The sequence below is a fragment of the Sciurus carolinensis genome, chromosome 11 (assembly GCF_902686445.1).
Source record: "Sciurus carolinensis chromosome 11, mSciCar1.2, whole genome shotgun sequence".
NCBI lineage: Eukaryota > Metazoa > Chordata > Mammalia > Rodentia > Sciuridae > Sciurus > Sciurus carolinensis.
The window spans coordinates 34744795-34772638 of NC_062223.1; the positions used below are offsets into that span (position 1 = coordinate 34744795).

Below are 27844 nucleotides of genomic sequence, written 5' to 3' on the forward strand. Positions count from 1 at the left end.
GAGCTCTTCTTTTCATCCTCTCTGAGGGTCCAATTCATCAATTTCTCCTTTAAAGGATCATGCTCTTGTTGTCAAGTCTAAGAACTCCCCACCCACCCCCAGACCCCGAAGATTTTATCCTCTTGTTCTAAAAGCTTTATGGTTCTATGTTCTACATTTAAGACTGATTTCCTTCCAGTTAACTTCTGTGTAGGGTGAGGCTTAGGTCACGGTCAGGTTCTTACGTATGGATTCCTGATTTTCAGCCCTTTTCCTAAAAAAGGCCCTCCTCCTCCTCTACTGGACTGCATTTGCGCCTTTTGTTAAAAACCGGCTTTCCCAGCTACTTTTAGGACACGACGGTCCTAAAAGCGTCCTGAGCTGCATGGGTTGCTGCGTTGGCTCCTAGAACCGCATGTGACTTCAGGCATCTCAGAGTGAGATAATTCATTAACAAACAGGAGCTCGGAGTCTTGTGTCTCAGGGGGCGGGTGCAGGACCAAAGCGTGTGTCCTGTTACCAAGGGGTGAGCGATTCCGAAAATCTAGGGGCATATGGAAAAAAGGAAAGAGGACAAGTGGAGTCAGAAGGCAGGAAGTGCTGGGGGAGCAGGAGCAGGAAGAAAGGAGAAGTCGGGACTGAGACCCTGCTGCTCCCAACCAGGTGAGTGATCAGAACAAGATCACTCTTTGCTATCCGGCCAGCTGGCAGCGAGAAGACCAGACTCTTCCGAGGCTACAGAAAACGGCATCATTTCACTTTGAACAATTCCTTGTAATTTACTCGCAGAACATTGACACGTAAACTCCCAGTGCAAACCCTGAACTCAGTCAGTGGGGATGGCGCCTCTGCAATGTACAGCCAAGCGTCGGGCACAGAGCAAAGGAGGGCCACCATCCCTGCTGCCAGGACAGACTCAGCTCTCCAGTCAGGCCCCAGACCTCAGCTGTGGACGTGCCCGGTGGCCCTGGCTATGAGAAGCTGACCCCTTCCTTCCTTCATTCTCCAGAGCAGGGTGTCAACATGTGATCGTGACCCTCACCCACCCCTCGAATCTTCAGCTCAACCCAAAGACGGGTTGGGAAGCTAGAAATATTACTTTTAAAGGCTGCCAAGTCTTGATCTAAACCAGCCAACAGACAGTAGCGAACACACTGCGTCATGATGAATGTGAACCCCAGGCACCAATTTCAAGTACCAAGAAATACATACGACCTGAGAGGTGAGCAGTAAATATCACACTGGCTAGTTCAAGTTGCTTTCTAGAGACTCATTTCACAGTTGTGGCACTGCTAAGGTCAGGGTCTGCTCTGAGCTTTCAGAAGTTTCCTTTCTTCTTCTCCCCAAATGTAGAACCACCACGTATAGTGCAACAGCAACACCAACCACCGTCACCAGCTCAGGTCTCTGCAGCGGTTGTGCAATCAATGGATGAGAAGGCTTCCCTCTCAAAGCTACGGACACTGCCCTGCTGAGGCAGCTGAGCGGCCGGCGGCCCCTGCTGTGGCTTTTGCCTCCCCAGCCTTCTCTCACGTCCTGCCCACGCACCTCCATTAAGCATCTCCATCACAATCAAGGCAGCCCATGAATATAAATCCCCCACATCCCAAAACCACAAGCCAAATTCTGAGGCTCCAAATTCCTGCAACAGCCCAAGTTCCCAGTAATCAATCCCAAAAAGACAACAGGCAGCTTTGGAACAATAACCCTCAAACATATGGATCCTTTCAGGGTTGGAGTATCACTGCAGACATCTCCGCTCCGCGAGGGCAGGGAACGCGTGCTCTCTTCAAACCATCCAGGGAACCGACACATCTTTAAAATAACCACCCTGCATCATGAGCACTGGTTCTTGAGGCACAAAAGCCCCGTGGCCCCCGTGGTGCAGGGGACAGGAAGGTGGGGAGGGCAAGGGTGGCGTGCACAGGACTGGCTGCAGCAGCCGAGAGCTCCTGCCTGCAGCACCGCAGGCACAAAGCCGGTTCCCATGGGAAACACGCAACACCCACCCCGCCCAGCTTGGGATGGGAGTCAGCGAGGAGGCGCCTCCAGCCGAAGTGCGCGCCCTCCTCTTCGGGACAGGGACCCGCCAGCTCCCGTTTGATGTTTCATTAATGGCTATGTAAACAAATTCTGAACTTGCTGTTTTAATTTGCTCAGTGGGGAAGAAAAAAGTGCCACTCCACTGTAATTCCCAACTGGGTGCTTTTTCAGCGGTCAGATGTTATTTTGAGGTTCAGCACACATATTCGATTTCCTTGCCTTAATATTTGTTTGACTTATTCTCCGGTGGGGACTGGGTGCTTCAGAACGGCTCCGAGAGGTCAGGCCTCACTGCAGCTTCTCTCAGCACCTCGGTGGCTCCTGGCCCGACTCTGGATCTTCTTTCAGCAGCACTTGCTGCCGCGGCCGCACATGGGCTGCTTGCCTCCCGTCCCGTGGGTCTCGGTGTGAATCAGTGCAAGCTGGAGGTAGGGCAGACCGCAGGTCCGTCCAGCTCCACGGGCTGCACGGGGAGCCAGAGCCACGTGGCCAGTACCCAGGGTAGCGGTCCTCCTGGAAAGAACCCTCCCCTGTGCCCAGGCTTCTGGCATCTTCTTCGGGAAGTGCTGCCTGTCTCACAGGTGGGAATGCTCACAGAAACGAGCCATCTGGGCACTCCCTTCTGAGGACAACAGTCTCTGTAATGGCAACTCTTTGGGTACTTTAGAAAAATGAAAATCGGAGGCAAGAGACACATGCCCTTTTCAGTACAGTCTGAACGCCAGTTCAGCACAGGCTCAGGAAAGGGACTCCAAGGGGACTGCCTCTCACTCAGACATGCAGGCTGAGAGAGCTTGCAGCCATCAACTTGAGGTACTCAACGAAGAGGGCAAACAAATGCCTGAGGTTTTTGGTTTTCTAAAAGCTCACTTTTGGTAAAATGGTTCCCTCTACACCGTAAAGCTCTAGAGTCACACCCAGCACAGAGTTGATTGGGGACAGCTGCAGTGAGGTCTGACTCTGCTTGTGCCAAAGCCAGCCTGGCCCTCTGTGAGGTACGTGGCGCTGGCTCCTGACACTACAGCCATCACCAGAGAAGAGAAGGAAGGAACTGAGCTGCAGTCTGCCCACTCCCTCCCAGGGCAGACCGAGAAGGCTCAAGGACCCGAGTCAGCCGATGTGGCGAGGACTGAAAATCTCAGGTGATGCTTCTCCTGGGCGCCTGGAGTACCTTCCATACCCGGGCCATTCATCCACTGCAGGCACACGCCCTGGTCTAAAAGGGGTTTAGGGCCCCTTTCCATCACTCTGCTCTGTAAGACCCGAGTTCCTCAGGGTGCTGGATGCACCGAAAGGCAGAGCCTGCCGAGAGCCCAGGCAGGGCGAGGTGAGTGGTTCCATCACAAACACAGAAAACCCTCTGTGCAGAGACCCTCCAGACTCCTAAGACCCTGGGTACGTTGCCGGATGTCGAGCTTGGGACATAAACGTGGGGGCGTGAGTCGTTCATTCCCTAACAGGACCACAGCCAGGAGCCTGTGCAAAATGAGTCCAGGACTTGTTTCAAATCTATTTGTTCCCAGCCCTGGTAACCGTGGCACCCTCCTTGGCAGAAGACTCAGGTCGGACCGACAGGCTGACACGGACAGCTTGCTCCTGCTCCCTCTTAAGGTTCTAGTTCAGGCTGTCTCCATCTCTCGGCCTTCTCATAAGAGGAGAAGAGGGCAGGGTGCACTTAGAACCACAGGTGCCTTCCTCGCCACCCTCCCTGGACGCACCACCGACGGCTGCGGACTTGCTGCGTTGACCACGTACATGCCGCCCAGCCTCAGCTCTGGAGCGCTCCTGTCGGCCACGGCCACTGAGCTCTGGGGGGCAGCTCCCCTCAGCCCCCACAGTCCACTTCCGCACCACGTCTCCAGCCTCCCCACTCCTTCTAGCTGGTCACTGGTTTCTGTCGTGGTAAATTCATCCCGTGTCCTGGTCCCACTCCCCTGTTCACCAAGACCCCTCCGAGTCACATAGTCACATCAGATGGCCAAGCTCATTTGCTCTTCCCAACATCAGGAAAACCCACTTGAAGGTGGTTTCATGTCCTCATGAAAATAATGGGGTATCCCGTGCTGTTCTACTGCCTTCCCATGATCCTTTGAGAGAACATAATTGCCATTTCCTTGGGAGGTTGTGAACAAAATAATAAAAATTCTCACAATTTATTTGCACCAGGAGGTTTCACGGGCCTCCACCACCTACGGGGCACTAGGCTGTAAAAGAAGCGCCTCCGAGTTCCGTGCCTCGCGACGCACACAGCTGCTCCTGTGAGTCCCCACTCCACCCCAAGTCCTGACTTCACAGCCAGCATCACCAGCCAAGAGCGCTTCACATCTCTCAGGTGAAAAATGTCCAACATTTAAGTGCTACCAATAATTTTTTATGGATGGAAATGTGGATCAAAGTATGAAAGGAAAAATAAATTCACAGGTTCATGCATTCAGCCAAGTCTCCATGGCTCATTTTCTACCACATGTTTTAAACTGTCTCTGAGGTGGGGGAGGGGAGTAGAAATAAGTTGCTTTTTATTTCCCAGCTCTTTAGGTCTGAAATAAAAGCAGACAGACTTGGAAAAAAAATCAAACATTCGAGTAACATTATACACTGCTACTGTTCCCTTAGGAGTCCCTTGAAAATGAGTATCAAGAACTCAATAGATACTTTCCTGGTAAAGTACATAAACAGATAAATAAATTATCCTAGGCTGAAAAGAATTTCCACATCTGGTAGCTCACTAGAGCTTGTCAAACAAGTCAGAAACACACAGGGCCAGGGAAGATCATTCCTAGCTCCTGACTTCAGGGCTGGAGAGGGGATGGAATAATTCCCAAGGTCCTTTGCCTTCCAAAAGGGAACATGACCCCATCTAAACAGGCAAGTAACTCCTGTGTTTTCTTCCAAGTAAATAAATAATGATACCCAGCACTAGGTCCAAATGCCTGTGTGCTCAAATCATAGACACTGGAAGAAAAGAATGGTCTGGCCTTTCGCTCCCCAGGGCTGTGGTGGACCTCCAGGGCTGTGCTCAAGGCACGTTGAACACCTTCAGCAAGTGACAAGCCTCCTCGCACCCAGCGTCCTCAGCATGAAGCACGAGACAGGCGAACTCAAGGTCCGTTCACATTCCGACCCATGTTTCTTTTAAACAGAGCTTTCCTAATGGGGTACTGCGAAGGGGTAGAGCCAGGTGGCACAGAGATCGGACCCTCCCACCCTGTGGGCAGTGAGGCGAGGGGTGGGTCAACCTGGGTGAGCAGTCTTGTCTGCACACCCCAGGACACAGCATTAACCCCACTACTTGTGCTGAGACCTGACAAGGGTGGGACAATGCTGTGTGGCTCCAATAACCTCCTGGAAAGGGACCCTAGAGTCACTATCAATGGCCAAGCTTATATTCCAGTTAGATCATCCCCCATCATTCTTCTCGCATCTCTTACTTCTTCATTAGGCCCTAATTTCTTCCTTGCAGCTTTAAGGGTGAGATCTGTGAGCTGGTCTATAACTCTGCTCTGTGTCCCTTAAACAGGTCATGGAGTCTGTTGTTTTAAAAAGGTCTCTGAAAGAGCCAGGAGTGGTGGCTCATGCCTGTAGTCCCAGCAATTTGGGAGGCTGAGGCAGGAGGATTGAAAATTCAAGGGCAGCCTCACCAACTTAGTGAGGCCCTAAGCTCAAGTCTCAAAAGGCACAGGAGTCAAGCACCCTGGGGCCAATACCTAGTAAAAATAAATAGAATAAAATAGCCTCTATAAACCAATCCTTCCAACCCTCTAGCAAGCACTACCTCAGAATGCCCTCATATTTGTGAAAAAGGCTAAAACTCTCAACCTGAGTCTCCATTATGCCCCGGTAGCAGCATCTTCAGGATCTTGAACGAGACAGGCGCTGGCTCAGCAGTGGGCTCTGTTCTTTTCCATCAAGGCAAGCCCTGCACTCTCCCTTCAACCCTGTGCTGTGCTGCTTTACTGCAGTGCTGGGCAGTGAGCCCAGGGCCTCGTGAATGGCAGACAAGCGACTTACCACTGCCATCTACCCTGGCCCCCACTTCTGACAGGCTGCGGATCCTCACAGGGGCAAGCACCACACTTCACAGGAGGGGAGGGAAGGAGCTGATGCTTGTGTATAGCAGTCTGGTACCTTCCGCACGAATCACACCTCAGGGATCTGCCTGGACTTCGGATCTTTCGGGATGACTCCACCTGAAGGGTCTCCGGCACTCACCTGTCTGTTCTGTCTCCAGGCACAGCTAGTAAAACTACTCAAGATGCCAGAGGATGGCTGTCTTCTCCTTTATGAAAACGTCCCTAAAGGGGAGATTTCTCTGTCTCTTTGGGTTTTTCTAAAATTTCTCTGAAGCTACAGCAGAAAAGGTTGCTGCATGTTCTCTTTGGTTCTTACATAGCAAATAATGTACTTAAGCAATTTTTAACTTAAGCTAAGATAATGAATTTACTGCAAAAACAATAAAGGCTTGTTTCATGGAAGAATAAGAAGAGGGTATTTTGATATGATCAAATTAAAAGTGTGGGGTGACTCCCCTTACCTAGTTGACCTGGTAAGAATATCACATCCACAAGGCAGAAGAAGCCCTCTGTTTGGGTATATGTAGAACACTTACCAAAACAGACCTTTACTGGGTCAGATAGTCTAATAAGACTCACCAAGAGAAAAAGCAAAAATTACCAATGTTGGAAATGATAACATCTTTCCAAATCCTAAACAATAACGATATTACAAAATACTTTCTCCCAACACATCTTCCAATTCATACAGACTGAACAGATTCCTTGAAAACACAATCTATGTAAGAAGTGATCTGAGGGGTACTGGAGGCATTCAGGAGACTGAGTAGGCAGGAAAGCTTCCATGAGCTGGCTGGGAAGGAAGGAAGAAGCAACAGAGGATGCTGGAAGAAGCTGTAAACAGCAACCAAGATCCACACCACGCTACCGAAGCCAAGGAGGCAGCGGTGGCCGGACCTCCTTCCTTCCTTATGCATTTACACCAGCATATACAAGCAACTTCTCCTCTCCTCTCCTCTTCCTTTCCAATTACTATTTGAAATAAGAAGTACTGCCACGGAAGATCTCAGAAATGACTATCTCCCAAATTAACAAGTGAATTATGACTCCAACAGAGAACACATGGACTGTAACCTTTGAATCACCTTAGAAAGCCCCCTGTTCCTGCTGAATCACAGCCTTTGGGACAGGAGTCCCCTGTGTTTCTCCGTAGCAAGCAAAGCAATAAAACTTTTTTCCTTTTTTCTCAAAAAAAAAAAAAAAAAAAAGAAGTACTGCCATTTTTTATACAATCTGTATAACTGTATACAACTTATTTTGTGGGTGTGGTTTGCTTGGTCTATGTCTTTTGCTAAACTGTGGAAGTTTTCAGTCATTATGTCTTCAAATACTTTTTGGCCCCACATTCTTTTTCTTCTTCTGAAACTCATGACACTGATATGATGTACTTTGTGACTGTTCATAGGCCCCAAGGCTCTATCCATGTTTTTAGATTTGTTTTATCTCTGTTGTCCATACTAGACAGTTCTATTGATTTATCCTCAAGGTCACTGGTTTTTTTCCTGTTAGGTCCATCCTCCTATTGAGTCCATCCACAGGTGTTAATTTGGGGTACTGAAATTTTTGGCTCCTTATAAGTTCTGTTTCTTTGCTGAGACTATTTCAACAGTGTGCACAGTTGCTCGTTAGAACAATTTTATGATGGCTACTTTAAAATTCTCATCAAAATTCCAACATCTGCCTCAACTGGTGTTGGCATCTGTGAATGATCTTTTCTCATTGAAGTTGCAGTTTTCCTGGTCCTGGCAAGATAAGAAACAATGGACTGTTCTGAGCACTGCTTGAGCTGTTGGTTCCTGCTTGATTTTCTATTTTAGACAGTTTAGGCGCAGCACGTTCTGGACCACTTTTGTGGGCTGTAGACTGAATGCCATTCTCTTCTGTTCTGCCCAACTTGGGTGCCGTCCAGAGGCACGCTGGAAACCTGGGCAGCATTCTATACCACATTTATTTCTTACAGGTTTTCCTGTGTTTGCTCTAGACAGTTGCATGCACGTGGTGCTCTGAGTGGGGCGAGATGAAGGGTGCCCAGGGCTTCACACACAAACTGATGAGTCCATTCCCAGCCCCTCCCTCCCACGATCTCCCCTCCACTGAGCTGTGAAGGGGAGAGTGCTGCCTCTTGCCATCCGTGCTTGGTGCAGGCCGCAGGGGGTGAGCAGACTCCTGCCCAGTGCACAGCTGCTTGATGACGTCCACTTAGAGCAGGCACGGGTGGCCATAAGGTCCCACCCCACAGTCGTGGTGAAGCCAGGGCAAGAAGAGGCGCGTGCCTTTGGTCCTGCCCTGTTAGTGCAGGGTAGGGTAGTTGACCAGACTCTTCTGACATCTGCCAAAGAGCTGGACGGGCTTTCGGCTTCTCCCTGGTGTCTGCCTGAAGTGGAGTGGCTCCTTCCCAGGGCCCCTCTTCTCGGTCCTCTGGCTAGAGAAGGTGGGCTCTGGTGATTGTGGTTCTGTTAGTTCTCACCTGTGCCTGCAGGCATTAAGGTCTTCTCTGGCATGGAGGCTGGGATGTGCAGGGTGGAGGGGAGAAGAGAGGAGGGAAGAAAGAGAAGATACCCAAAGGAACTCATCCCTGGGTCAGCTCTAAAGTCCTGAGGTCCTGCCCGTCTGTCTTCTTTTTCCACATTTCAGAATCTTCTGTTAGCTGCTCTGTTTTACCCAGTGCTTTAGTTGTAATTGTCAGGAACAGAGAGGAACATGCTTCCTCAATCTTGTGTAGAATAGGAAGTCTATAGTTTATTTGTTTATGACTTTATTTTATTCAGTTTTTTTGTATGTGGTGCTGAGGATCAAACCCAGTGCCTCATGTATGCTAGGCAAGTACTCCACCACTGAGCCACAATCTCAGCCCCTGTAGTTTATTTTTTAAGTTAAGAAATATTTAAATAGACTGTGACTAAGTTAAAAAGGGTACTAACAATTACTCAGAGACTGCTGCTACCACTACTGGGACTTTGCACTTCCCCTTTGTGGGGAAGAATGAGAGGTGTCACATATAAAGGACAAGTGCATCTTCTTAACACATGCATGAAGTCACTGCTATGGAAGTTCTTGAATCTGGGTTAGATTTTCATTGCTGTGACCAAAATACTAAGTAGAGGAGGAAAGGTTTATTTTGGGCTCACGGTTTCATCCATGGTCAGCCAACGCCATTGCTCTAGGCCCAAAGTGAGGCAGAACATCATGGGGGAAGGAAATGGCAAAGGAGTACTGTTTATTCACTGTGGCCAGGAAGGAGAGAAAGAGAGAGAGGGAGGAAGGGAGAAGGTGGGGGAGAGAGAAAGAGAAAGAAGAGATAGAAACAAAGAGCAGGAGGAGCAGGAGGAGGAGCAGGAGGCGGCGGTGGCGGCAACAGGGGACAAGACATAATTCCAAAAGGCACACACCCCGTGACCTATTCATCCAGCCATACCTCACCTGCTTGCAGTTATCCAGTGCAACAGGCCTTTCAAATCATTAACCCATCAAATGGATTAATCCACTGAATAGTTATAGCTCTCATAATCTAATCCTTTCAACTCCTGCAATAACACAGGAGCTTTTGGGGGACACCTCACACCCAAACCAGAACATTATGCCCCTGGTTTCCAAAAGTGCATGCTAATCTCATAATGCAAAGTGCATTTACATCTCCCAGAGTTCTCACAATCTTAACAGTTCCAAATAGCCTTCAAATCCAAGTCCAAAGTCTGCTCTGAGACTCAAGGCAAACTCTTGGCTGTAAGCCCCTGTAAAGATCAAAAGCAAGTTACATACAACCAGTACATACAGAGTAAACATTCCCATTCCAAAAAGGTGGAATGGGGGGGCATAGAAAGGGATAGGAGGAAAGGAAGACCGAAACCCACTTGTACAAACAACAGGCTCTGTAACTCCACATCCAGCATCTAGGGTACATGTAGGCTCCCGAAGGCCTGAGCAGCCCCACCTGCATGGCCTTGCAGGGTGCAGCCCACACGGCCTCCCTCTCAGCCTGGTTCTGTCGCTGCCAGCTTTCTTCAGCAGATGCTGCGCAATGCTGACATCTCCTTGTCTCCGTGGTCCCCACTGCAGCTTTCCTCTCACATCTTCATGCGTCACCCTCTCAGGGGCTGCCCACAGGAACTTCGACTCTGTCACATTCTGCCCAGCCACCCAGACTGTCCTTTGAAATCTTGGTGGAGGTCTCTGTGAGTCCGACTCTAGCATCCTGCATTCCTGCAGCACCATGGATGATGTCCAGGTCTGTCACCAGCTTGACCAGTAGTTGAGCCCCTTGGGACCATGGTTGCAATGGCATCTGAGTGCCTCGGTGGCTGAGCGTGGTGAAACAAATCCTGGAAGAACAGCTTTCTAGGTACCCCGGGGGAGGAAGGTGCCCCCCAGGGTCTCAAATGAGCTTTCACATCTACACCCTTCAGCCTGCCACGGGTATGGTCTTGCTGATTTCTGAGACGCCCTCAAGGCTTTTTTTCTACTGTCTATGTGCAAAGTACTTGGCTTCTCTTTAGTGGTAGTAATCTCTTCAGCAACCACACCTTCCTTGGTCCCAATTTTATGTGCACTTTTCTGATCAAACTGCAAGTTTTAAAAATCCTGCTCTACTTTTTTTATTCCAATTCTCAGAGTAAACCTGGGTAAATTCTGCCAGCAGTATTCATGAAACCACCTTGATGTTGTGCTCCCTTGAAATTTCCTCCACAGATTAATTAGTCCACCAACTTTAAATGGGCAAAATAGAGACAATTCCTTTGCCAGAATGTAACACGAATTAGGCCTCAAATAGAGGTCTTATTCCCCACTGAAACCTCATGAGCACAGCCTTTATTCTCCACATTCCTATCAACATTCTGCTCTTCTGAGCTCCCACCAGAATTGCCCATTAAATTCCACTTACAACATCCTAAGTTTTCTCCAGCTTGCATCTTCAACATTTTCCCAACTCTTCCCACAAACCAGTACCAAAGGCTTCTAAACCACATGGTCAGGTTAGTCACAACAAGGACCCCACTTCTGGTATTAATTTCTGTGTTAGTTAGATTTTTATTGCTATCACCAAAATACCTGACAACTACAGGTTAGAGGAACAAAGTTTATTTTGGGCTCATGGTTACGGAGAATTCAAGTCCCATGGCTGTTCAACTCCACAGCTTTGGGTCCACGGTGTGGTAGAACATGATGGAAGGGCTTGGCAGAGGAGCAATGCTCTGCTCATGGTGGCCAAGAAGAGAGAGGGAGGAGTCAGGGGAACAAGATATAATCCCCAAGGACATATGCCCCCAGTGACTGACTTTCTCCAACCATGCCCCATCTGCTTGTCAATTAGTACAGGAGTCATTTCTAATTACTAATTCATCAAATGGATTACTTCACTGAGAAGGTTACAGATCCTATAATCTAATCTTTTCAACTCCTGCATTAACACAGGAGTTTTTGGGGAGCCTCATATCCAAAGTTTAAGATTGTAGAAGGATGGGTAAAGATGCTAAGTAGCTGAAGAGGCAGACTGTGCTAGTTATTAATCTTTGTCCTGCAGTCCCACATCTCCAAACCCTTTCTAAATTCTGCTTTGTGATGCTGAGGTTGAGACTGTGCAAATTACATTTTACCTTTACTAGGTGGTTTCCTGTTAGATTCTGTCAATAGGGGACAGTAGTGAGACTGGAAAAATGGGGAAAAAAAGGAACCTTCTTTCTGTTTTGCTCACTTTTTAGGACAGTGTATCATTCATTCGGCAGCTGCAGGTGGTTCTGACCTCTTTCTCTCAACGTTCCTAGAACCAGCCTCTTTTTGCCCCCTCAAGAGTACTGGCAAGAGCCAGCCAGCGGCCCCTGCTCAGGAGTCTAGAACCCAGCCCTGGATAGACCTACTCCAAGTTTCTAGGTCCTAATGACCCTGACCTCTGCCCTTCCTTCCTGCTCCTCCAGTCCTGTGGGTCACAGATGCTGCCAGGACTCATCAGCTCTACATACTTTCAGCCTCCCCTTTCTGTTCTTTTAGCTCTGACATCAGTGTATCAGAGAACTTCATATATTAAATTCATCCAGTTGAAACAGCTAATATGGATTCTGTTTTCCTGACTGATATGAATTCTTGTTTGTGAATATAAGAATCTGAAAGAAAATGCTTGGGTGTTTTTTATCTTTATCAAGGAGTCCTGACCATACCAGTGCCACCCACTAAATGGGAGATGATATTTGTTTGACAAGTCACTTATGAGTTCCAAATAGCTTGTGGGTGGGCCTTATCCACAAGTGAAACACAACAAGCTAATTACCCCCATGTTTTTTTTCCCCCTATCTGAACCTTTATATTGTCCTCAAGAAATCACTAGTAAAACCATCTGGACCTAGAATTTTCTTAGTGGGAAACTTTATAACAACCCGAATTTCTTTAACAGAAGATTACCCATATGTTCTGTTGAGTTTTGTGCAAATTGCAATTTTCAAAGAAGTCTTCCAAAGCATGTAAATTTTCATGGTATTGTCTTAATGCCTGCAAGGCTGTAATGACAATACTCCCTTATTTTCTCTTCACTCCTTATAGTGAACACTTACCTTCTCCTTCTCTTTTTAAGAGGCTAGCCAGTTGATCCACTTTGTTGATCTTTTCAAAAAGCCACCTGTGGACCTGTTTACCTTCTCTGTTGGTCTGGATTCTACTTTACTATTTTAGCACTACCTTTATTATTTCTTCCTTCTAATTGTTTTGAGTTTAGTTTATCATCTTTTTCCTTAGCTTCCTACGGTAGAATGAACTTTTGGTCACTGATTTCAGACCTTTATTGTTTTTCTAATGCAAGTATTTGATGCTGTGAATTTCCTTCCTGAGCACTGTTTCACCTGCGTGGCACAGCAGTGGAATATAGTTGACTTACCATGCTTATTTCACACAGCATAGCCATCCTCTAGATTCTCCATGGTCTTGCTGTTGACAGACTTTTATTCATTAAGGCCCAATCGTATGCCATCGTATATATATCCATTTTATTTATTCATCAGTTGATAGACACTTTGGATGATTTCATATTTTGGCTATTGTGAATAATGTTGCCTTTCACTGATTCCTTTACCGTAAATGAGCTTTTTAATTTGATGCAATTCATCATCTATTTTTGCTTTCGTTGCTCTTTATCTTCTTTTTATTGAGTTTTGAGAGTTCTTTATATATTTTGGGTACAATTCCTTTATCACACACATGTTTTGACTTGTTCTTTTATTTTCTTAGATGTCTTTTTTCTAAGTGGTGTTAATTTTTATTAAATTCAACTTAACCATTTTTTAATGTTGTACAACCTGTCTCCAAATTAAGAATCACTGCCTAAGTACACTAAAATTTTCTCCTGTTTTCTTCAATTAACTTATTAATTTATTTATTGTGGTACTGGAACCCAGGGGCTTTCTATCATTGAGCTACATCCCAGTCCTTTTTATTTTGAGACAGAGATCACTGAGATCAGGCTAGCCTTGAACTTGAGATCCTCCTACCTCAATCACCCAAGTCCTTGGCATTACAAGTATATGTCACTGTGACAGGCTTAAATTAGTTTATATTAGCTTTTGCATTTGGAATTAGAATCCATTATTCATTTTGTGTTAAATTTTTGTATATGGCAAGAGGTAAGAGTCATAATTTTTTGTTCTTGTTGTTTTTGGTACAGGCGATTGAACTCGGGCACTCAACCACTGAGCCACATCCCCAGCCCTATTTTGTGTTTAATTAGAGAAAGGATCTGAGTTGCTTAGTGCCTTGCTTTTGCTGAGGCTGGCTTTGAACTCACGATCCTCCTGCCTCAGACTCCTGACTCACTGGGATTACAGGTGTGCACTATTGGGTCCATCTTTTTTGGGAGGGCGATGGGGGTGCTGGGGATGGAACCCAGGGTCTCACACGTGCTGGGCAAGCACTCTACCACTGAGCTACATTTCCAGCCCTGAAAAATCTTTAAAAACTTCTGACTACTAAATTGTTGCAGCACCATTCATTCAAGGAAAAGATTGTCTTCTCAACACCAAACGGACTTGGCTTCTTTACTGAACATGAACTGACCATCCTTGTGTGGTCTGTTTCTGTTTCATTAACCTGTGTGTCTAACGTTACACTGGTACCACAGGGTCTTGATTACTGTAGCTTGATAGAAGGCTTCAAATTAGGCAGCAGAAGTCCTGCGGCTTTGTCTTTTTCACTTCTAGAGCTAGCTTGCCAATCTCACAACAGTCACCGAAGCCTTCACGACTCTGGTGGGGACTACTCTGAACCCTCAGAACGAGGGGTGAGAGCTCCCTCTTAATGACAGTAAGCCCGGGTCCCTGAGCACACACGTCCTCCCATGAGCCTGTTCTGCGACTTCCTTCAGCAATGTCTGTAGGTCTCACTGACTTATCTAGCATACATACACCTTGTTAAAATTTCAAGTATTTAATTTTTTTTCAGCTGCAAGACTGTGATTTTTTTTGTTAGACTTTTAGAAATATAGCTGACATACGATAAATGAACATATTTCAAGTGTATAATTTGATATGTTTTGACATATATCAGTAAGACCATCACCCCAATTAAGAAAATCAAGCCCTTCACTTCCTCCGCCTTCCCTTCCCTTTGCTGCTCTTCCACCCACCCTTTACGGCCCGACGCTCTCCACCCTTTCTCCAGTCGTCCACCTGTCTTCCGGTCACCATGTTGCATTTCTACGATTTTATACCTACAGAATCACCAAGGATGTTCTATTTTTCATCTTGCTTCATTAATTCAGCATAATACATAATACAGTGTTAGTACACTCATGCTGCCTGTATTAACAGCTCATTCTGATTTATGGCTGAGCTGTATTCTACTGCATGGATATATTGCCTTTTGTTACCCACTGAACTACTGACAGACATCGGGGTTTTGCTCCTTCCATTTTTTGAATATTACAAATAAAAGCTGCTACAAATATTAGTATACGGGTATTTGTGTTGACATATACTCCTATTCCTCTAGGGTAAACCCACAGGAAGAATGGCTGGGTCATGTGGCAGACATTGTTATGCTCTAGATACGATTTTTCCCATAGGGTTTGTGTGTCAGAGGACGTCCTCGGTTTGGTGATGCAGAGCATTTAACAGATGGGGCCTAAAAGGAGGTTCTCAGGTCCTTGCGGGTGCTACAGTTGGAAGGGTAATCAAGGTACTCTCTTGGGTCCCCTGAGCCCTCCTGAGAATAAGCGGTTATAAGAGGGAGCTGGACCCCTGAATTGCTCTCTGACTTTGATTTAAGATGTGATCTTTCTTCCATATACACTCCTGCCACTGTGCCATCATCTGCCTTGAGGTTCTCACCAGAGACAAGCCAATGCTGCTGCCTTGCCCTTGAGTCTCCCAAAACTATGAGCTAAATAAACCTCTTTCCTTTATAAAGGTACCCACCCTCAAGGATTTTTGTTATAGAAATAAAAACAGACTAACAGATGTTTAAAATTTTAGACTTTAAGCTGTTTTACAAAATGGTTGTATGCAGACCTGGATCACCATAAGGAAGAAGGGCATGCAGGTCAAAACAATCATTTCACATCTTCTACACTCATGCTGATGATGGGAGATTATTCCTTCATCAAATATTACTCAGAAACTGTGGAGTGCAAGGAACCGGGTCAGGCATGGAGGACGCAGTCGTGGACACGACAGCCACGGACATGCCCAGTGGTGCTCACGCTCCAGAAGGACACGCGGGCACTGACAACACAGCTCACAACCAGTGCTTTGCTCAGAAGGAGGCACGGAGTGCTGGGACCTAACGTAAGCGCCTCTGGGATGAGAGCCCTGAGCGAGTGAGGAAGGACGAGCAGAGCCTGACAGAACGGACGTGACCCAGAGACGGCACCTATGTGGAACGCGCCGCGGGGCTGGCTCTGGTCCCAGGGAGCTCCCCTAAGGCAGCCTTCCTTCACCTGATCTATTCATCGACTTACTCAGGCAAGCCTGCTCCCAATTCCCACAGGAGAATGAATCCCAAACTTCGGCATAAAAAAGAGGATTCAGGAGCACCTCGTCTTGTGAGAATCCTCTTCAGAAGACACACGTCCCCTCTAAATAATGGAAACAGCCACCTCCCATGGATCACAGCAGATTCGGGAACAGGTAATGAAAGGAAGAGCAGTTGTGAAGACAACGGTGGCCGCCCGGCCCACGACCTCCTGTTCACCAGGAACCCGTGGGTGCCGTCCACGTGGCGGGCCCTGTGTCATCCACCCAACGCACACGATGACCCTGGAAGCAGGTGCTGTCACTGCCACTTTATGTAAGAATAAACTAAGACACAGAGGTTCAGGTCCATGGTCGTAAACTGCACAGTGACAAAGAAGAGACCTGGTCAGGAGGAGCCCTAGCTTACCCTGATCCCACTTCATGTACAAGAAGAGAAGCCGGGCTGGGCTCGGTGGTGACGTGCCGCCTCACTGGGCTCGATCCTCAGCACCACATGAAAGTAAATAAATAAAAGGAAGGCACTGTGTCCGTCTACAAATAAAAATACAAGGAAGTAACATGATAAAGACTGAAAAGCGTCGTCGATGGGGTGTCTGAGAAACCCATTTGCCTTAACTTCAAGACAATTTGGTGATGGGTACACACGCTGGTGGCTCTAAGTGCTATTTTCGAGAACCAGTGTTCTGACAGATGTTGTTCAGGGTGATCTCGTCAAGAAAGGCAGCACAAACTTCAGATAACTTCAATTTAAATTGGTCTAAACTTTGATTAAATCACAGCTCTCCCACTTATTGGCTATAAGATGTCAGGCAAGTTATCTAACCTTGGTTTTTTTCCTTTTGTTTTATTTTGGTACTGGGGATTGAACCCAGGGAACTTCAGCACTAAGTTACTTCCCCTGACCTTTTTATTTTTTGAAATAGTTTTACTAAGTTGCTTGGGGCCTAAGTTGCTGAGGCTGGCCTTAACTGGCGATCCTCCTGTCTCAGCCTCCCCAGTTGCTGCAATAACAGGTGTGTACCACTGCACCCATTTAGTCTGATCACAGAATAAGAAAAACAACACTGTCCTTCTATTTCCCACTGGAGAAAAAATGGAGGCAGTGTGCATGAGCTGAGACACTGAAGGGAATGTGGGAAGCAGTGTATAGAAGGGAGCTACTACGGAAGTGCTCTTGCCCAGCATCTGGAGGGGCCGCTTCCTGATCTCACTGTTTGGATGTGCTACTCCTCAGAGGGGATGTGGAGCCCACCCAGGCATCAGAGGACAGCACCGTGACGCCAGCTCTGTCCAGGTGCCGGCCCCTCTCCCCCACACACCCTTCACTGCACCAACAAGCTCAAGGTCGGCAGAGACCCCAGGCGTCAACATTCCTGAGATCCCAAGGTTTCCACTGGAGGTTGAAAGAAACCCTGGGAAGGCATTCAGTCCACCTTTCTCTTATCAGACGTCTTTAGACCAGCTGAAAATACCAAACAGGCAGCACTCTGTCCACCTGGCTCATCGTCCTGAACATTCCTCTTCCACTTTTGCCACAAAAATAAACACAGTTTAAAGCCATGACATGCAACGGAGAGAGAAAATGCTGGCAGAAAAAATCAGTCTTTTCCCCAAGACTGACTAGAGAAACAAGTAGGCAATCTGTTTTTAAAAGCTGGGACAACAGTAGACCAGATCTCACCCAGCACCCCAGACATAATCGCGTACAGGCCGCCTCCTGTGAACGAAGTAAACCCCAAGAGGTCTTACTGGTTCTTCTGCCCCGCGTGCCTCCCGCTGGCCAGCACTGCAGTGCCCACGCGCCACACACCAACCTATCTGAGAACAATTTCTCTTATACTCAAATGGTGCTATGTTAAAAAGAAAAAAAAAAAAAAAAACTAGGAAAACTTAAGTTTTTAATTTTTGGTTGTGGTGGTGGTGGGGGTTCCTACTTCTTGCTCTTAAAACTCACCTTTGATTTAAAGATGGGAAAATAAATTTCTATAATAAACATGTAGTAAATATGGCTTCACGTAACACGATTTCATGATTCCTCGAGAACTCTAAATCCAACAAATCCTGGGTAAATTGAAGAAGATGGTTCCTCTCTCCCAAAGACAGGGGGACCCCAGGGACAGACCTCAGCACTCTCCCCTGTGCCGGCTGGAGCTAATTGATTTTTACACTCCGCTGTGCCGGACTGATACCGTGTGCACCCCTGCAGCGCGGGCCTCTGTGTCCCCGGCAGGCTGCACGCACATCCTCCCTGACGGGTCTCGTCAACTGGATTGCTTCTCGCCAGGCCGAGGCTCTGGCACTTTCCCCTGGGGAGACCTTTGCTGGTCTCCATACTTAACCCCTGAACCCAGCCTCATCCATCAGCCGCCCTGAGTGAGCGGTGATAGAGAGTGTTTCTCCCTGAAGACAGGCGGTGGCCCCTCCACTCAGAACTCAGACAGTGAGCCACCGGCGGGTCTGTTTTCTGTTTGTCGGCGTCCCCGGCAACTTAGCTGACTGAGGTCGTTTCTACTGTTGCGGGGCCCAGCTGCAGAGCCCGGGAAGTGCTGTTCGAGGAGACATCAATTAGGTGCTTGTTAAAGGCTATGGACACTCTTTGAAAACGTCCCCTGGGACTCTCTCTGGGAGTTCCCCAAACCAAGGGAGGGCCCAGTTGTCATTTTGGAATTGAGTTTTCCCTGAGGTTTTAAAGATCAGTTTCATAATCCACATTCTCATGCCTGGTGTCTGAACTCCACTGGGAGAGTTTGGAAATCACGACTCTGGAGGATGAAATGTAATGCCTTTTTCTGGAGAGACAAGAAAACATCTGTAAATATGAAGTCTTTCCCCGTCCTGTTTAAAACCCGCTCACCTCATATCCAAACTGCAGCTCATCCGAGGTCAGCATGATGATGTCATCGTCAATGGCCAGGACGGCCTCCGTCTCGATCTCGTCGTAAGGGAAGAATCGGTTACTCAGCTTGTTCTCGGCGGTCCTCACAACTTTTAATGGAACCCGGATTTTGGGCCAGAGAGAATCTGGAAGAAAAACAAAAGCAAGGTCTCACTACCTGCCTAGCCTTTACGAGGGGATCAGGCTCACGGGCGCCAGCACACAGGGAGAGGAGGCCGCTGACATCTCTGACCCCGCCATGTGCAGAGGCACAGCGACTGGGGCCGGGTCCCACGTGTGCGTCCTCGTCCTAGCCGGAGAACAGAGCCACAGGCCGTACCTCTACCCTCTCCACATCCTCACAACACCACCGACTCCAACACTGCCTGAACGAGGAACATGGGGTCCCCGGGCTCCACTCCTTCCTCCTGACTCACTGGGTGTGGACGACCACGTCACAGAGTAAATGCCAAGTTCCCAGGTCTGCTAGGAGGGTCTTCTTGTGTCCTGAAGGAACACACCCCATGGCTCGCCTGTGTGTCCTCCCGTCTACTTTGAAATGACCGGAGCGATGCAGTGGCAGGTTCGTGCTGGTGGACATGGTCCTTAGCCGGACGTGGCCCTTAGCTGGACGTGAAGTCGACCCTTCTTTGATACGGTGGTGATGTCCACAGACGGTGGGGTTCCTCACAGACACAGTTCCTTCTCCACCTGACACTTGCAGGAAAGAACAGGAAAGCCAGGTAGCGTACTGCTTTCAAAAAGTCCATCAGGCATTTAAGGGACTATCTAGGTTTTGTGGGTTGTGAGGCCCCAAGATGCCCGTGTCCACTCCAGAGTCACCACCCTGAAGGAGAACACAGCAAGGCCAGGGGAAGAGGCAGCCCTGCTGACCACAGGCGGAACGCCTGGCCCGGGCCTGGGCTGTGAGGCGGCAGGCCCTGTAGTTAAGACGTGCTTGATTTTAAATGAGCCTACGGCCAAGAACCTCAAAAAGCAGTCAAGTCCAAAAGAAGGACGCAATGGGTCACCTCTAGCTGCACTCCTGGCACCTCCTCAGTAAGACTCTCCGGGGTAAGTGAGAGACTGGAGACTTGCGCTCCGCATCACCTAGGAATCTTAAGCAAGTCCCTTCTTAGGATAATTAAATAAGTACGAAGGGGACCTTGATTACTTAGCCAGCATGTGCCAGATCCTTTGTCATTCAACGCTCCTGACACGCTGTGGGGCAGAAGTTCTCTTCAGTGCGGTGTTCACGTGACTCGGAGAGGTCAAGGAGCTTGTGTGGCCATGCCCAGCTGGTGAACGAGGCTTCCCTCCACTGGAACAGGCCGGTGAAGGTCAGCCGCCTCACCAGCCTCACCCTCTTGCCTGCACCTCACTCCTTACCTCCGATGAATGAACCCCGACACAGCTACCATCCCGGATCCTTCAAACCCCACACCACAATCTCCAAAACAAAGGAGGGGGCAGCCCTGCCTTCTACTCCACTGGTTCTCAGACTTCTGGGTTTCAGAAGTCCCTCATGCTCTTAAAAGTGACTGAGAGCCCCAAAGTAGCTGACTCTAGGTGGAGAGGGAAGGGGCTTTTCTGGCTGCTCCTGTGTGGCCAGCAGGTGGGCGGGCAGTGGCACTACCCTCCAGCAAGTCTGAGTGGCACCCCTAGGCGGCTTCCCTCGAGCTCTGTGGAGGCTCCAGCGCCTCAGCTGAGGTCCTCCAGGGGTCTCTGGGTGAACTACGCTGCAGCCTGGCCGGTTTCCAGCAGGGCCAGTCACACCCGCAGGCAGCTGCCCATGGAGGCTGTGGTGTCCGAGCAGGGCTGGCTTCCCGCCTTCATCTTGGCCTGCAGGACTCAGCAAACTGCCCACCCGTGGGCCTCAGCTCTGCGTTGCCAACAGTCTGCACTCCGCCCAGCTGGGACGGGGCTCCAGGGTCACTTCCCATCATCTTCCTATCACAGCGTTCTCTTTATTAGGTTCACAGACAAATCCTGTGACACGTTTATCACTCTTTATATTAAAATTTTCCCATTCAAATCACTGTGGTTTCTGTCTTCTAACCGAACCTTGACCACAGGGCAGATGGAAAGAGAATTTTCTCCACGGCCTCCATAGTCATAAGCCACTTCACTGGTGAGTTACCGGGTGAGTTTCCTGACATAAACGTCCTCAGATGAAGGAAATGCCGTCAGCACACAGGCGTCCTTTCACCCGAGAAGCTTGAACTGTGGTCTGGTTTCTGGTCGACATCAGATGAGGGACTAAGGAAGACAGCCCCGTCGTGGGCCAGGGTTCCAGGGACCGGGCACACACAGCAAGACAGGCCTGCAGCGGCTTCAGGCCTCCCGTTTCCGGCTGGACGACCTTGAACAAGTCCACCACTCTGCCTGCTTCTTCCACGGCGGGGAAGGACTGATGACCCCACCTGCGCTGGCCCGGCTGAGGGGGAAAGCGTGCGCGGCAGACAGCCCCGGCCAGCTGCACGTCCCCTGGAGAGTCCATGTCTACTTACAGGACCAGAGGGTTTCTTGAGCCTTGTGCAGTGGTGGCCAAGCTCAAGCTATCCACGTCCACCTTTAGATAAGCAGAACCGAGGGCATTTCATGTCATTTCAGTTTACCCACAAAACTGAGTAACGAAGAACCCTGGACACGTCGCCTGCCCAGGGTAACAAGCAGCCCCTCTCCCCGTGTGGAGAACAGGCCCGCTGCTCTGGGGGCAGGACGCCCCATGCTGGGCGGTGGACACTCTCTTGGGGCGTCACGGCATCTTCGCCCCACGGGGTCGCCCTCATTCTTCAGCTACCTGCCTCTGAAGAATTACTTGAGACAATGTCCATAAAGGGCTCACTCGTCCCTGCTAAGTCTGATGGGGACGTTTTAGAGAGTGACGGAAGCCAGGGAGATGACACGGGGCACAGTTGGAACCGCAGAGTGAGTCTCGCTGTGTTGGAAGGTGACGGCACCCCTGTCTGAGGCAGGTCTGCGCAGCGGTGGCTCCCAAAGGGAGCACAGCCGGAGGCTGTGGAGCCCCAGGAGCCCCACTCCTCTGCTGATACCTTGAAGAGGCCCAAGAGGACAGGGACACAGACGGAGACCGTGTCAAAGTCAGACCCTCAGGCTCTGGGCTGCTGCTGGGCCAGCTGGCCTCCTTCCCCACTCCTGCACACCAAGAGGACGGCCGCCCTTGCCTCTCGCAGCTCGTCCTGTGGACCCGCAGCAGGCAGACACGAGGGCCGCCTTCTATGCACACAGCGACCTGGGAAGGATGCTTCAAAGACGCTGCTGAACAGATGAAAGACAAACGCTGAGCCAGGTGACCTGATAGCTTCACAGTGCAGCTCTGGACCAGCTAGGGAGAAAAAGGACTCCTTGCATCAAGGACTTTTTTTTTTTGGTGCCAGGGACTGAAGCCAGGGGACTTTAACACTGAGTCACATCCCCAGCTCTTTTTATATTTTATTTAGAGACAGGGTCTCACTGAGTTGCTTAGGGCCTCACTAAATTGCTGAAGCTGGCTTTGAACCTGGCATCCTCCTGCCACGGCCTCCCCGGCGGCTGGGGTTATAGGCGTGGGCTACCACACCCGGCAGACAAGTCTTTTTTTAAGTATACTGATTAAGTTTTCTCCGTGTTGGATGCCAAGAAAGATGTAAAAAAGAGGGACTTTCTGTAACTTGGCCAAAGTACGGCAGCACATTCAGATTGGCTGAAGATGACCCCAAGCCTATCCTGCCAATCACTGTCAATACACAAAGCAAAATGTTAGATCATCTCCACACAAAACCCCTCAACCTGCTTCAGGAGTTCCCGACTGCGCAGGGCACAGCGGGTTCCCACTCCACGGAAGGCAGCTGCTGCTTCTACTCCGCTGCCCCGGGGCCGGCCATCCTGACAAGCCCGCCCTGCCAGTAAGGGCTGTGAGGGTTGCCTCTGACGCTGGGCGTCCCTTAATGTCAATTCAAATTTAAAACTGAAGTCGATTAAGGCTACAGGCCGAGTGGCCCTTTCTGAAGCGTAGGGCGCTGCAGCTCCCTGGACGAAGCCCAGGCAGGCGCTCTCGGCCTCCACGGGGCCTGGGGACTGGAGCCGGGTGGGGAGGCAGGAGCCTGCCCTTTTATCGACGGAGCTCAAAACCCGTGTGACGAGAGCTCACTGGAAATTCCTATTGCCTCCTCTAAGTATTTACTTAAACGTCAAGTCTAGCGACTTAGACTTGACTGTAACCAAAAGCAGAGAGTACCTGGTTGGACGGGGACAGTGGGAGGCGCAGACGGCAGCCTCGCAGCCCTCCCCGCAGCAGACAGGTTAACCACGACATTTATTTCACTAAAGGTAGAGAAAGTGAAAAACATCAATTTCACCTCTAATATTTCAAAGTCTTTGACTTTTTTTTTTTTAATATACATGCTACTAATGCTGTACGTGAAAAATCAGATGCTTTGCTGGCACGGGGACCGGAGCTGACAGCCCCATTTACCAGCTGAACAACTGCCCGAAGGAGATCAAGCTGGTTCATGTTCCCCCAACAACCACACTGCTGGAGCCAGAGCCTGACCCGAAAACCACCCTCAGAAAAGAGCGGGCCCATCGCAACGCGTGTCAAAACCAGGCCTCATCAATTAAGGGTTCCTTTCCTCCCCAGAGCCAGAATATCTAAAAAACAAACTAGACTGTTGGTCATGAAGTCAAGCACTGCACTTTAGTAGGGTCTACCAAAATTAAAACTGAACACGCAGCTCCACAACCTGGGCCCGTGCCTGTAGTCAGGCCGGCACACACGCCTGGGCCGAGACAGAAGGGAAAGACCTTTCCTTTCTCCGTACCTGCCCCAGAGAAGTGACTCAACTCAAATAAATAGTTCACTTTATGCCCAAGGGGCTAATAAGCAACGGGTGTAAGAAGGCTCCTTGGCATTTTTTAGTTTTATTTGATTTCTGATTGGCGAACGACAACAGCAAGCGTCCCAGGGCACGGGGTGATGTTTGAGGACACGCAGGCGTTCTGGAACAGGTGAGTCCTCGGTGTTCCCTGGCCTCTGCCCCAGAACCTGCAGCTCCACCTCCCCTGCAGGCTTGTGGGCTGAGCTGGAGGCGCAAAGCATGTGAGTGATGGGGGTGGGGGGCCCAGGGACATTCCCTCCCACGACCTTCCTTCTATAAAAACGACCCACCCATAGTCAAGGGGCTGACTAGCAAAGCAGAGGCCCAGCCCCTTCTCTGGGGAGAGGCCGCCCTCTGCCACCCTGCTCCCACCTCCCCGCACACAGCTCCTTGGGCACCTCTACTCTGCCCCTCCGCCCTCTTTGGGTGACGCAGCACCTTCCTTTTCTCCAACCCCTTTCCTCCTCCTTCATTAGGGGCCCAACAAACAAACAAAGCAAAAACCCAGAAAACTGGCCATGCTGTGGTGTGGAGGAAAAGAAAGAACCTAGGAATGGAAAGCTGGCCAGCAACAATGGTGGAGATAAAAGCAGTTAGGCTTCAGGAGGGCTACAGGACTCTCATTGAAAGCAGTCATTTTATTTACTCAAGGGGGCTCTGTAAACCTAAAGAGAGAGTAGGTGACTCTTTCAGAGAACAAAAATCTCATGGAGAGACTTTTAGGCACTAAAGAATTTCCAGGAGCACTAAAATTTTCTCAAGCGAATTCTGATTTGCCTAACAGAGACAGAAATATGGTCTCATTCCGGCCTAGACTACAGATCTACTACTGGTAGTTCCTAGGGTTGACTGTCCTGACTTCACTATAACCAATTAAAAGGACTAGCCGTAAAAGCACAGAGACTACTGTCAGGCAATAAACTAGGCCTTATCGGTGACAGTGGTGCACATTACAGACTTCAGACTCATTCCTTGCTCTAATCCATCAGAAACTTCCTGGCTTTAATAGGCTATAAATGGCAGGAGCTTTGAAGTCCCTGGGATTAGGATCAGTAATAGACAGACCGAATGAGAAACTAAATGCAGGTGGAACGTACTCTATGCGTCCCGAATTAAAAACAAATCCAATTAATCAAACAGCCCGCGACCCTAGCTGCCAGCCAGCAGATTACACGGGTGGCCAAGGCGAGGGCCAGAGTGAAAGGAGGACCCGATGGCAGCGTTCAGCGCCAGCTCCATTAGGAGCCGAGTCGGAACTCCACGGCCTGCCAGCCTGCCCTGCTGGAGGGAGGCCATCCTCTTGGTGGGTTTTGAGGGACAGCACAGATAAGGAAGAGAAAACTGATGCCTTTCAGACTGAGTTTCCATGTAAACAAGTCAGCTGGGACGGCCAGGGCTGAGGTCTGTTCCCAGGGCTAACGCCTTTGATCCCATCGGCCCTCAGCCCTCCAACACGTGTGGCTACAGTGTGCCAGGACCTGGAGTTAACAGGTCACCCTAGAGCAGCATGAGGTGACCGAGAAGAGAGGGACGGGTCACGCTGCCTCACAAACAGCACTGTGGTTGACAAAGCAAGAGACTGACTTGGAACATGCTGGCGTAACTTGGCCACCAGAAGTCCACTCGGCAGAGAGCTGGCCGAGGACTGAGGCAGGGCCTCCTCCACACACCTCCTCACTGTCCTTACCTTCTGGAGGGTTTTTATTCTGATTATTCCAGACGACCAGCAGCTTGGACAGACTGGGCACCTTGGACACCTCGGTGATGACGCGGAAGAGGCTCTCCACTCGGTCGTAGGTGAGGACGATGGCGGTGAACCCCTGAGACTGCGGCGGGATCAGCGGGAGGAAGAGCGGGTTGCTCACACTGCCCCACTTCTGCAACGGGACAGGTCAGGGTGGGTCAGAGAAGGCGCGGCAGCAGCAAACCCAGGCGTGCAGCGGCTGCTTTCACCACGACCTTGGCCAGAGCCTCGCAACCGTCAGTCTCTCCCTCCCCACGGCCCGCGTGGAGTCCCCTGGAGTGACCTGGGCTGGGGGGCAGGGGAAAGGGAGCAGAGAACGTTCACGGCTGAGAAGAGACCGAGTCAGACTCGACAAAAGCACACTTACCCCATCCCCCCAATCCCTAAGTGGCGGGCGATGCACACAGAGGAATGGACCTCTAGGGTGCAGAGTCGAAAGAGGAGCCCACGGCTGGAGAGCCAGATCAACACCGCAGGCAAGCTGAGGGGGCTGGAGAAGGGCCCAAGGGCAGGGGTGGGGGGAGCTGCGCCCTCGGAGGCTCAGGAGGCAGGCTCGCCAGGTCACCCAGTGCCTCGTGGGGTGGGAGACGTGGAGGGTGAACACAGGACTGCTCAAAATCTCTGCCAGGAGCAGCCGGAGGCCCAGATTCACACACCTGCCCTCACCCGACACAGCCAGGGAGTAACTCTGCCCTGCGCAGCTGGAGAAGGGAGGTCTGTTCCCTGAGGAGACCGGCGCGGCAGAGATGGGAACACGGGCACAGCTGAGGGCACACGGGGATCAAAGCCTGTGCGCCGAGTGGGGAGCCCCGCGGCTTTCCTCCACCCCAGCGCCCAAGCCCAGGCAGCACACGGCCAGCCTGGCACACCGTCTCTGGGGACACCCTCCAGCCATGATCGGGCCACACGAAGCACCTCTCAGATTTTAGTGTCTCCCACTTCATCACGAACAGGTTCTAGAATCACAGACGTCTTAGAGCATCTTCAGCAGGTGAGGCAGAAACCACAGGAACAAAGAAAAAAGGCTCTCAGGGGAAACAGACAACAGAAGCAGCCGAAGGAAGTTAATCAACAAAAAACATATCTTTAAGGGAGATAAGATTTTTTTCATCCATGAAAAAAGAATAACTTGTTATTTCTATTTAAAAAAATCTATCAGAGATCAGAAAGAACTCTTGGACATTAAAAACATGATAGCTTATAGCTTCTTTGAAAGGGCAGAATTCTAAGATAAAGATGATAAAACACTGCCTTCTAGTGAGCAAGACAGAGGTGAGAAACAGGACAGAAGGAGGAGGAAATCCAGGAGGCCCAACGTACACCCCATGGGAGATTCCAGAAGCAGAGGGGGAGCCAGAGCAGCATGGCGGGTGAGAGGCGTGAACCCAGGTGCAGGGACCAGGGAGCAGGGAGCAGGGAGCACAGAAGCGCACGCACTGCTGCCCGGGAGCTGGGGCCGTGCTCACCTCGAGTGCCCTAGTGACGGGCGTGAGCTCACTGAGCAATTCTCAAACTTCCCTAGAAGTCTGAAATTTGTTCAAAAGAAAAATTAAAAAGAAATGAAAGAAACTGAATCTCTCTCCTAACAGTAAAATGTTAAATAATCTAAGTGTAGCAATGTAAGCAAAAAAAATCTTTGTACTGATAATAAACAGGAAAAGCTCATTAAAATGTTCTTAGAATTTTTAACAGCTTTATTGGGATATAATTTGTGAACTATATAGCCCATCCATTTAAAGACTATAAGGGTTTGGGTCTATTACATAAATTTTAAGAAACTGGTAATATACATATAATTTTCCATTTTAACCATCTGTAAGCATGTGACTCAATGGCACTAATGATGCTCACAGTCACATGTCAGCATGTGTAAAGCTCAGGACCAAACCCACCAGGAGAACAGGAAAAGTGCGACCTGTCATTCTGGCTGCCTTACACTTTCCTAAAGCCTTTTGCACTCTGGATTCCCAAGGTCCCCTGTCTGTGGCGTCCACTTCACTGATGGACACCCATCACCAGTACATGACCACAGCTGTCTGCCAGATGTACCGGTGTGGGATAGGAAGTGTACACAAACACATGGGATGCACATGGGAGGGGAGCTCCGGGAGGCTGGACAGGACTCCTGGGGTCCTGATGTGATCAGGACTTTACGGCTGAACTGCCCACAGGATGCCACAATTAGATCTCACAACCAAGAGACCCAGGAGTAAGGTCATCTCCTCAGTGCTGAGCTTGTTTCCACGATGTTACGCACTGACGTAATGTCTTAGGAAGACGCCTAGATTCTTGTATTTGCACCCTGG

The 27844-nt window shown here is 49.6% G+C and overlaps 1 protein-coding gene across 2 annotated transcripts in view; it reads right to left on the minus strand.

Annotated features, from left to right (window-relative positions):
• The window catches only part of Ext2 (exostosin glycosyltransferase 2), a 136019-nt gene that overhangs the window by 19448 nt on the left and 88727 nt on the right, over positions 1 to 27844 (minus strand). For both annotated transcript variants that reach the window (XM_047518674.1, XM_047518673.1), the window contains exons 9-10: positions 25482 to 25671; positions 18894 to 19060 (exon numbers count right to left, since the gene is read on the minus strand). In XM_047518674.1, coding sequence (XP_047374630.1) covers positions 18894 to 19060; positions 25482 to 25671 — 357 coding nt within the window. The remainder of the gene's footprint in view (positions 1 to 18893; positions 19061 to 25481; positions 25672 to 27844) is intronic.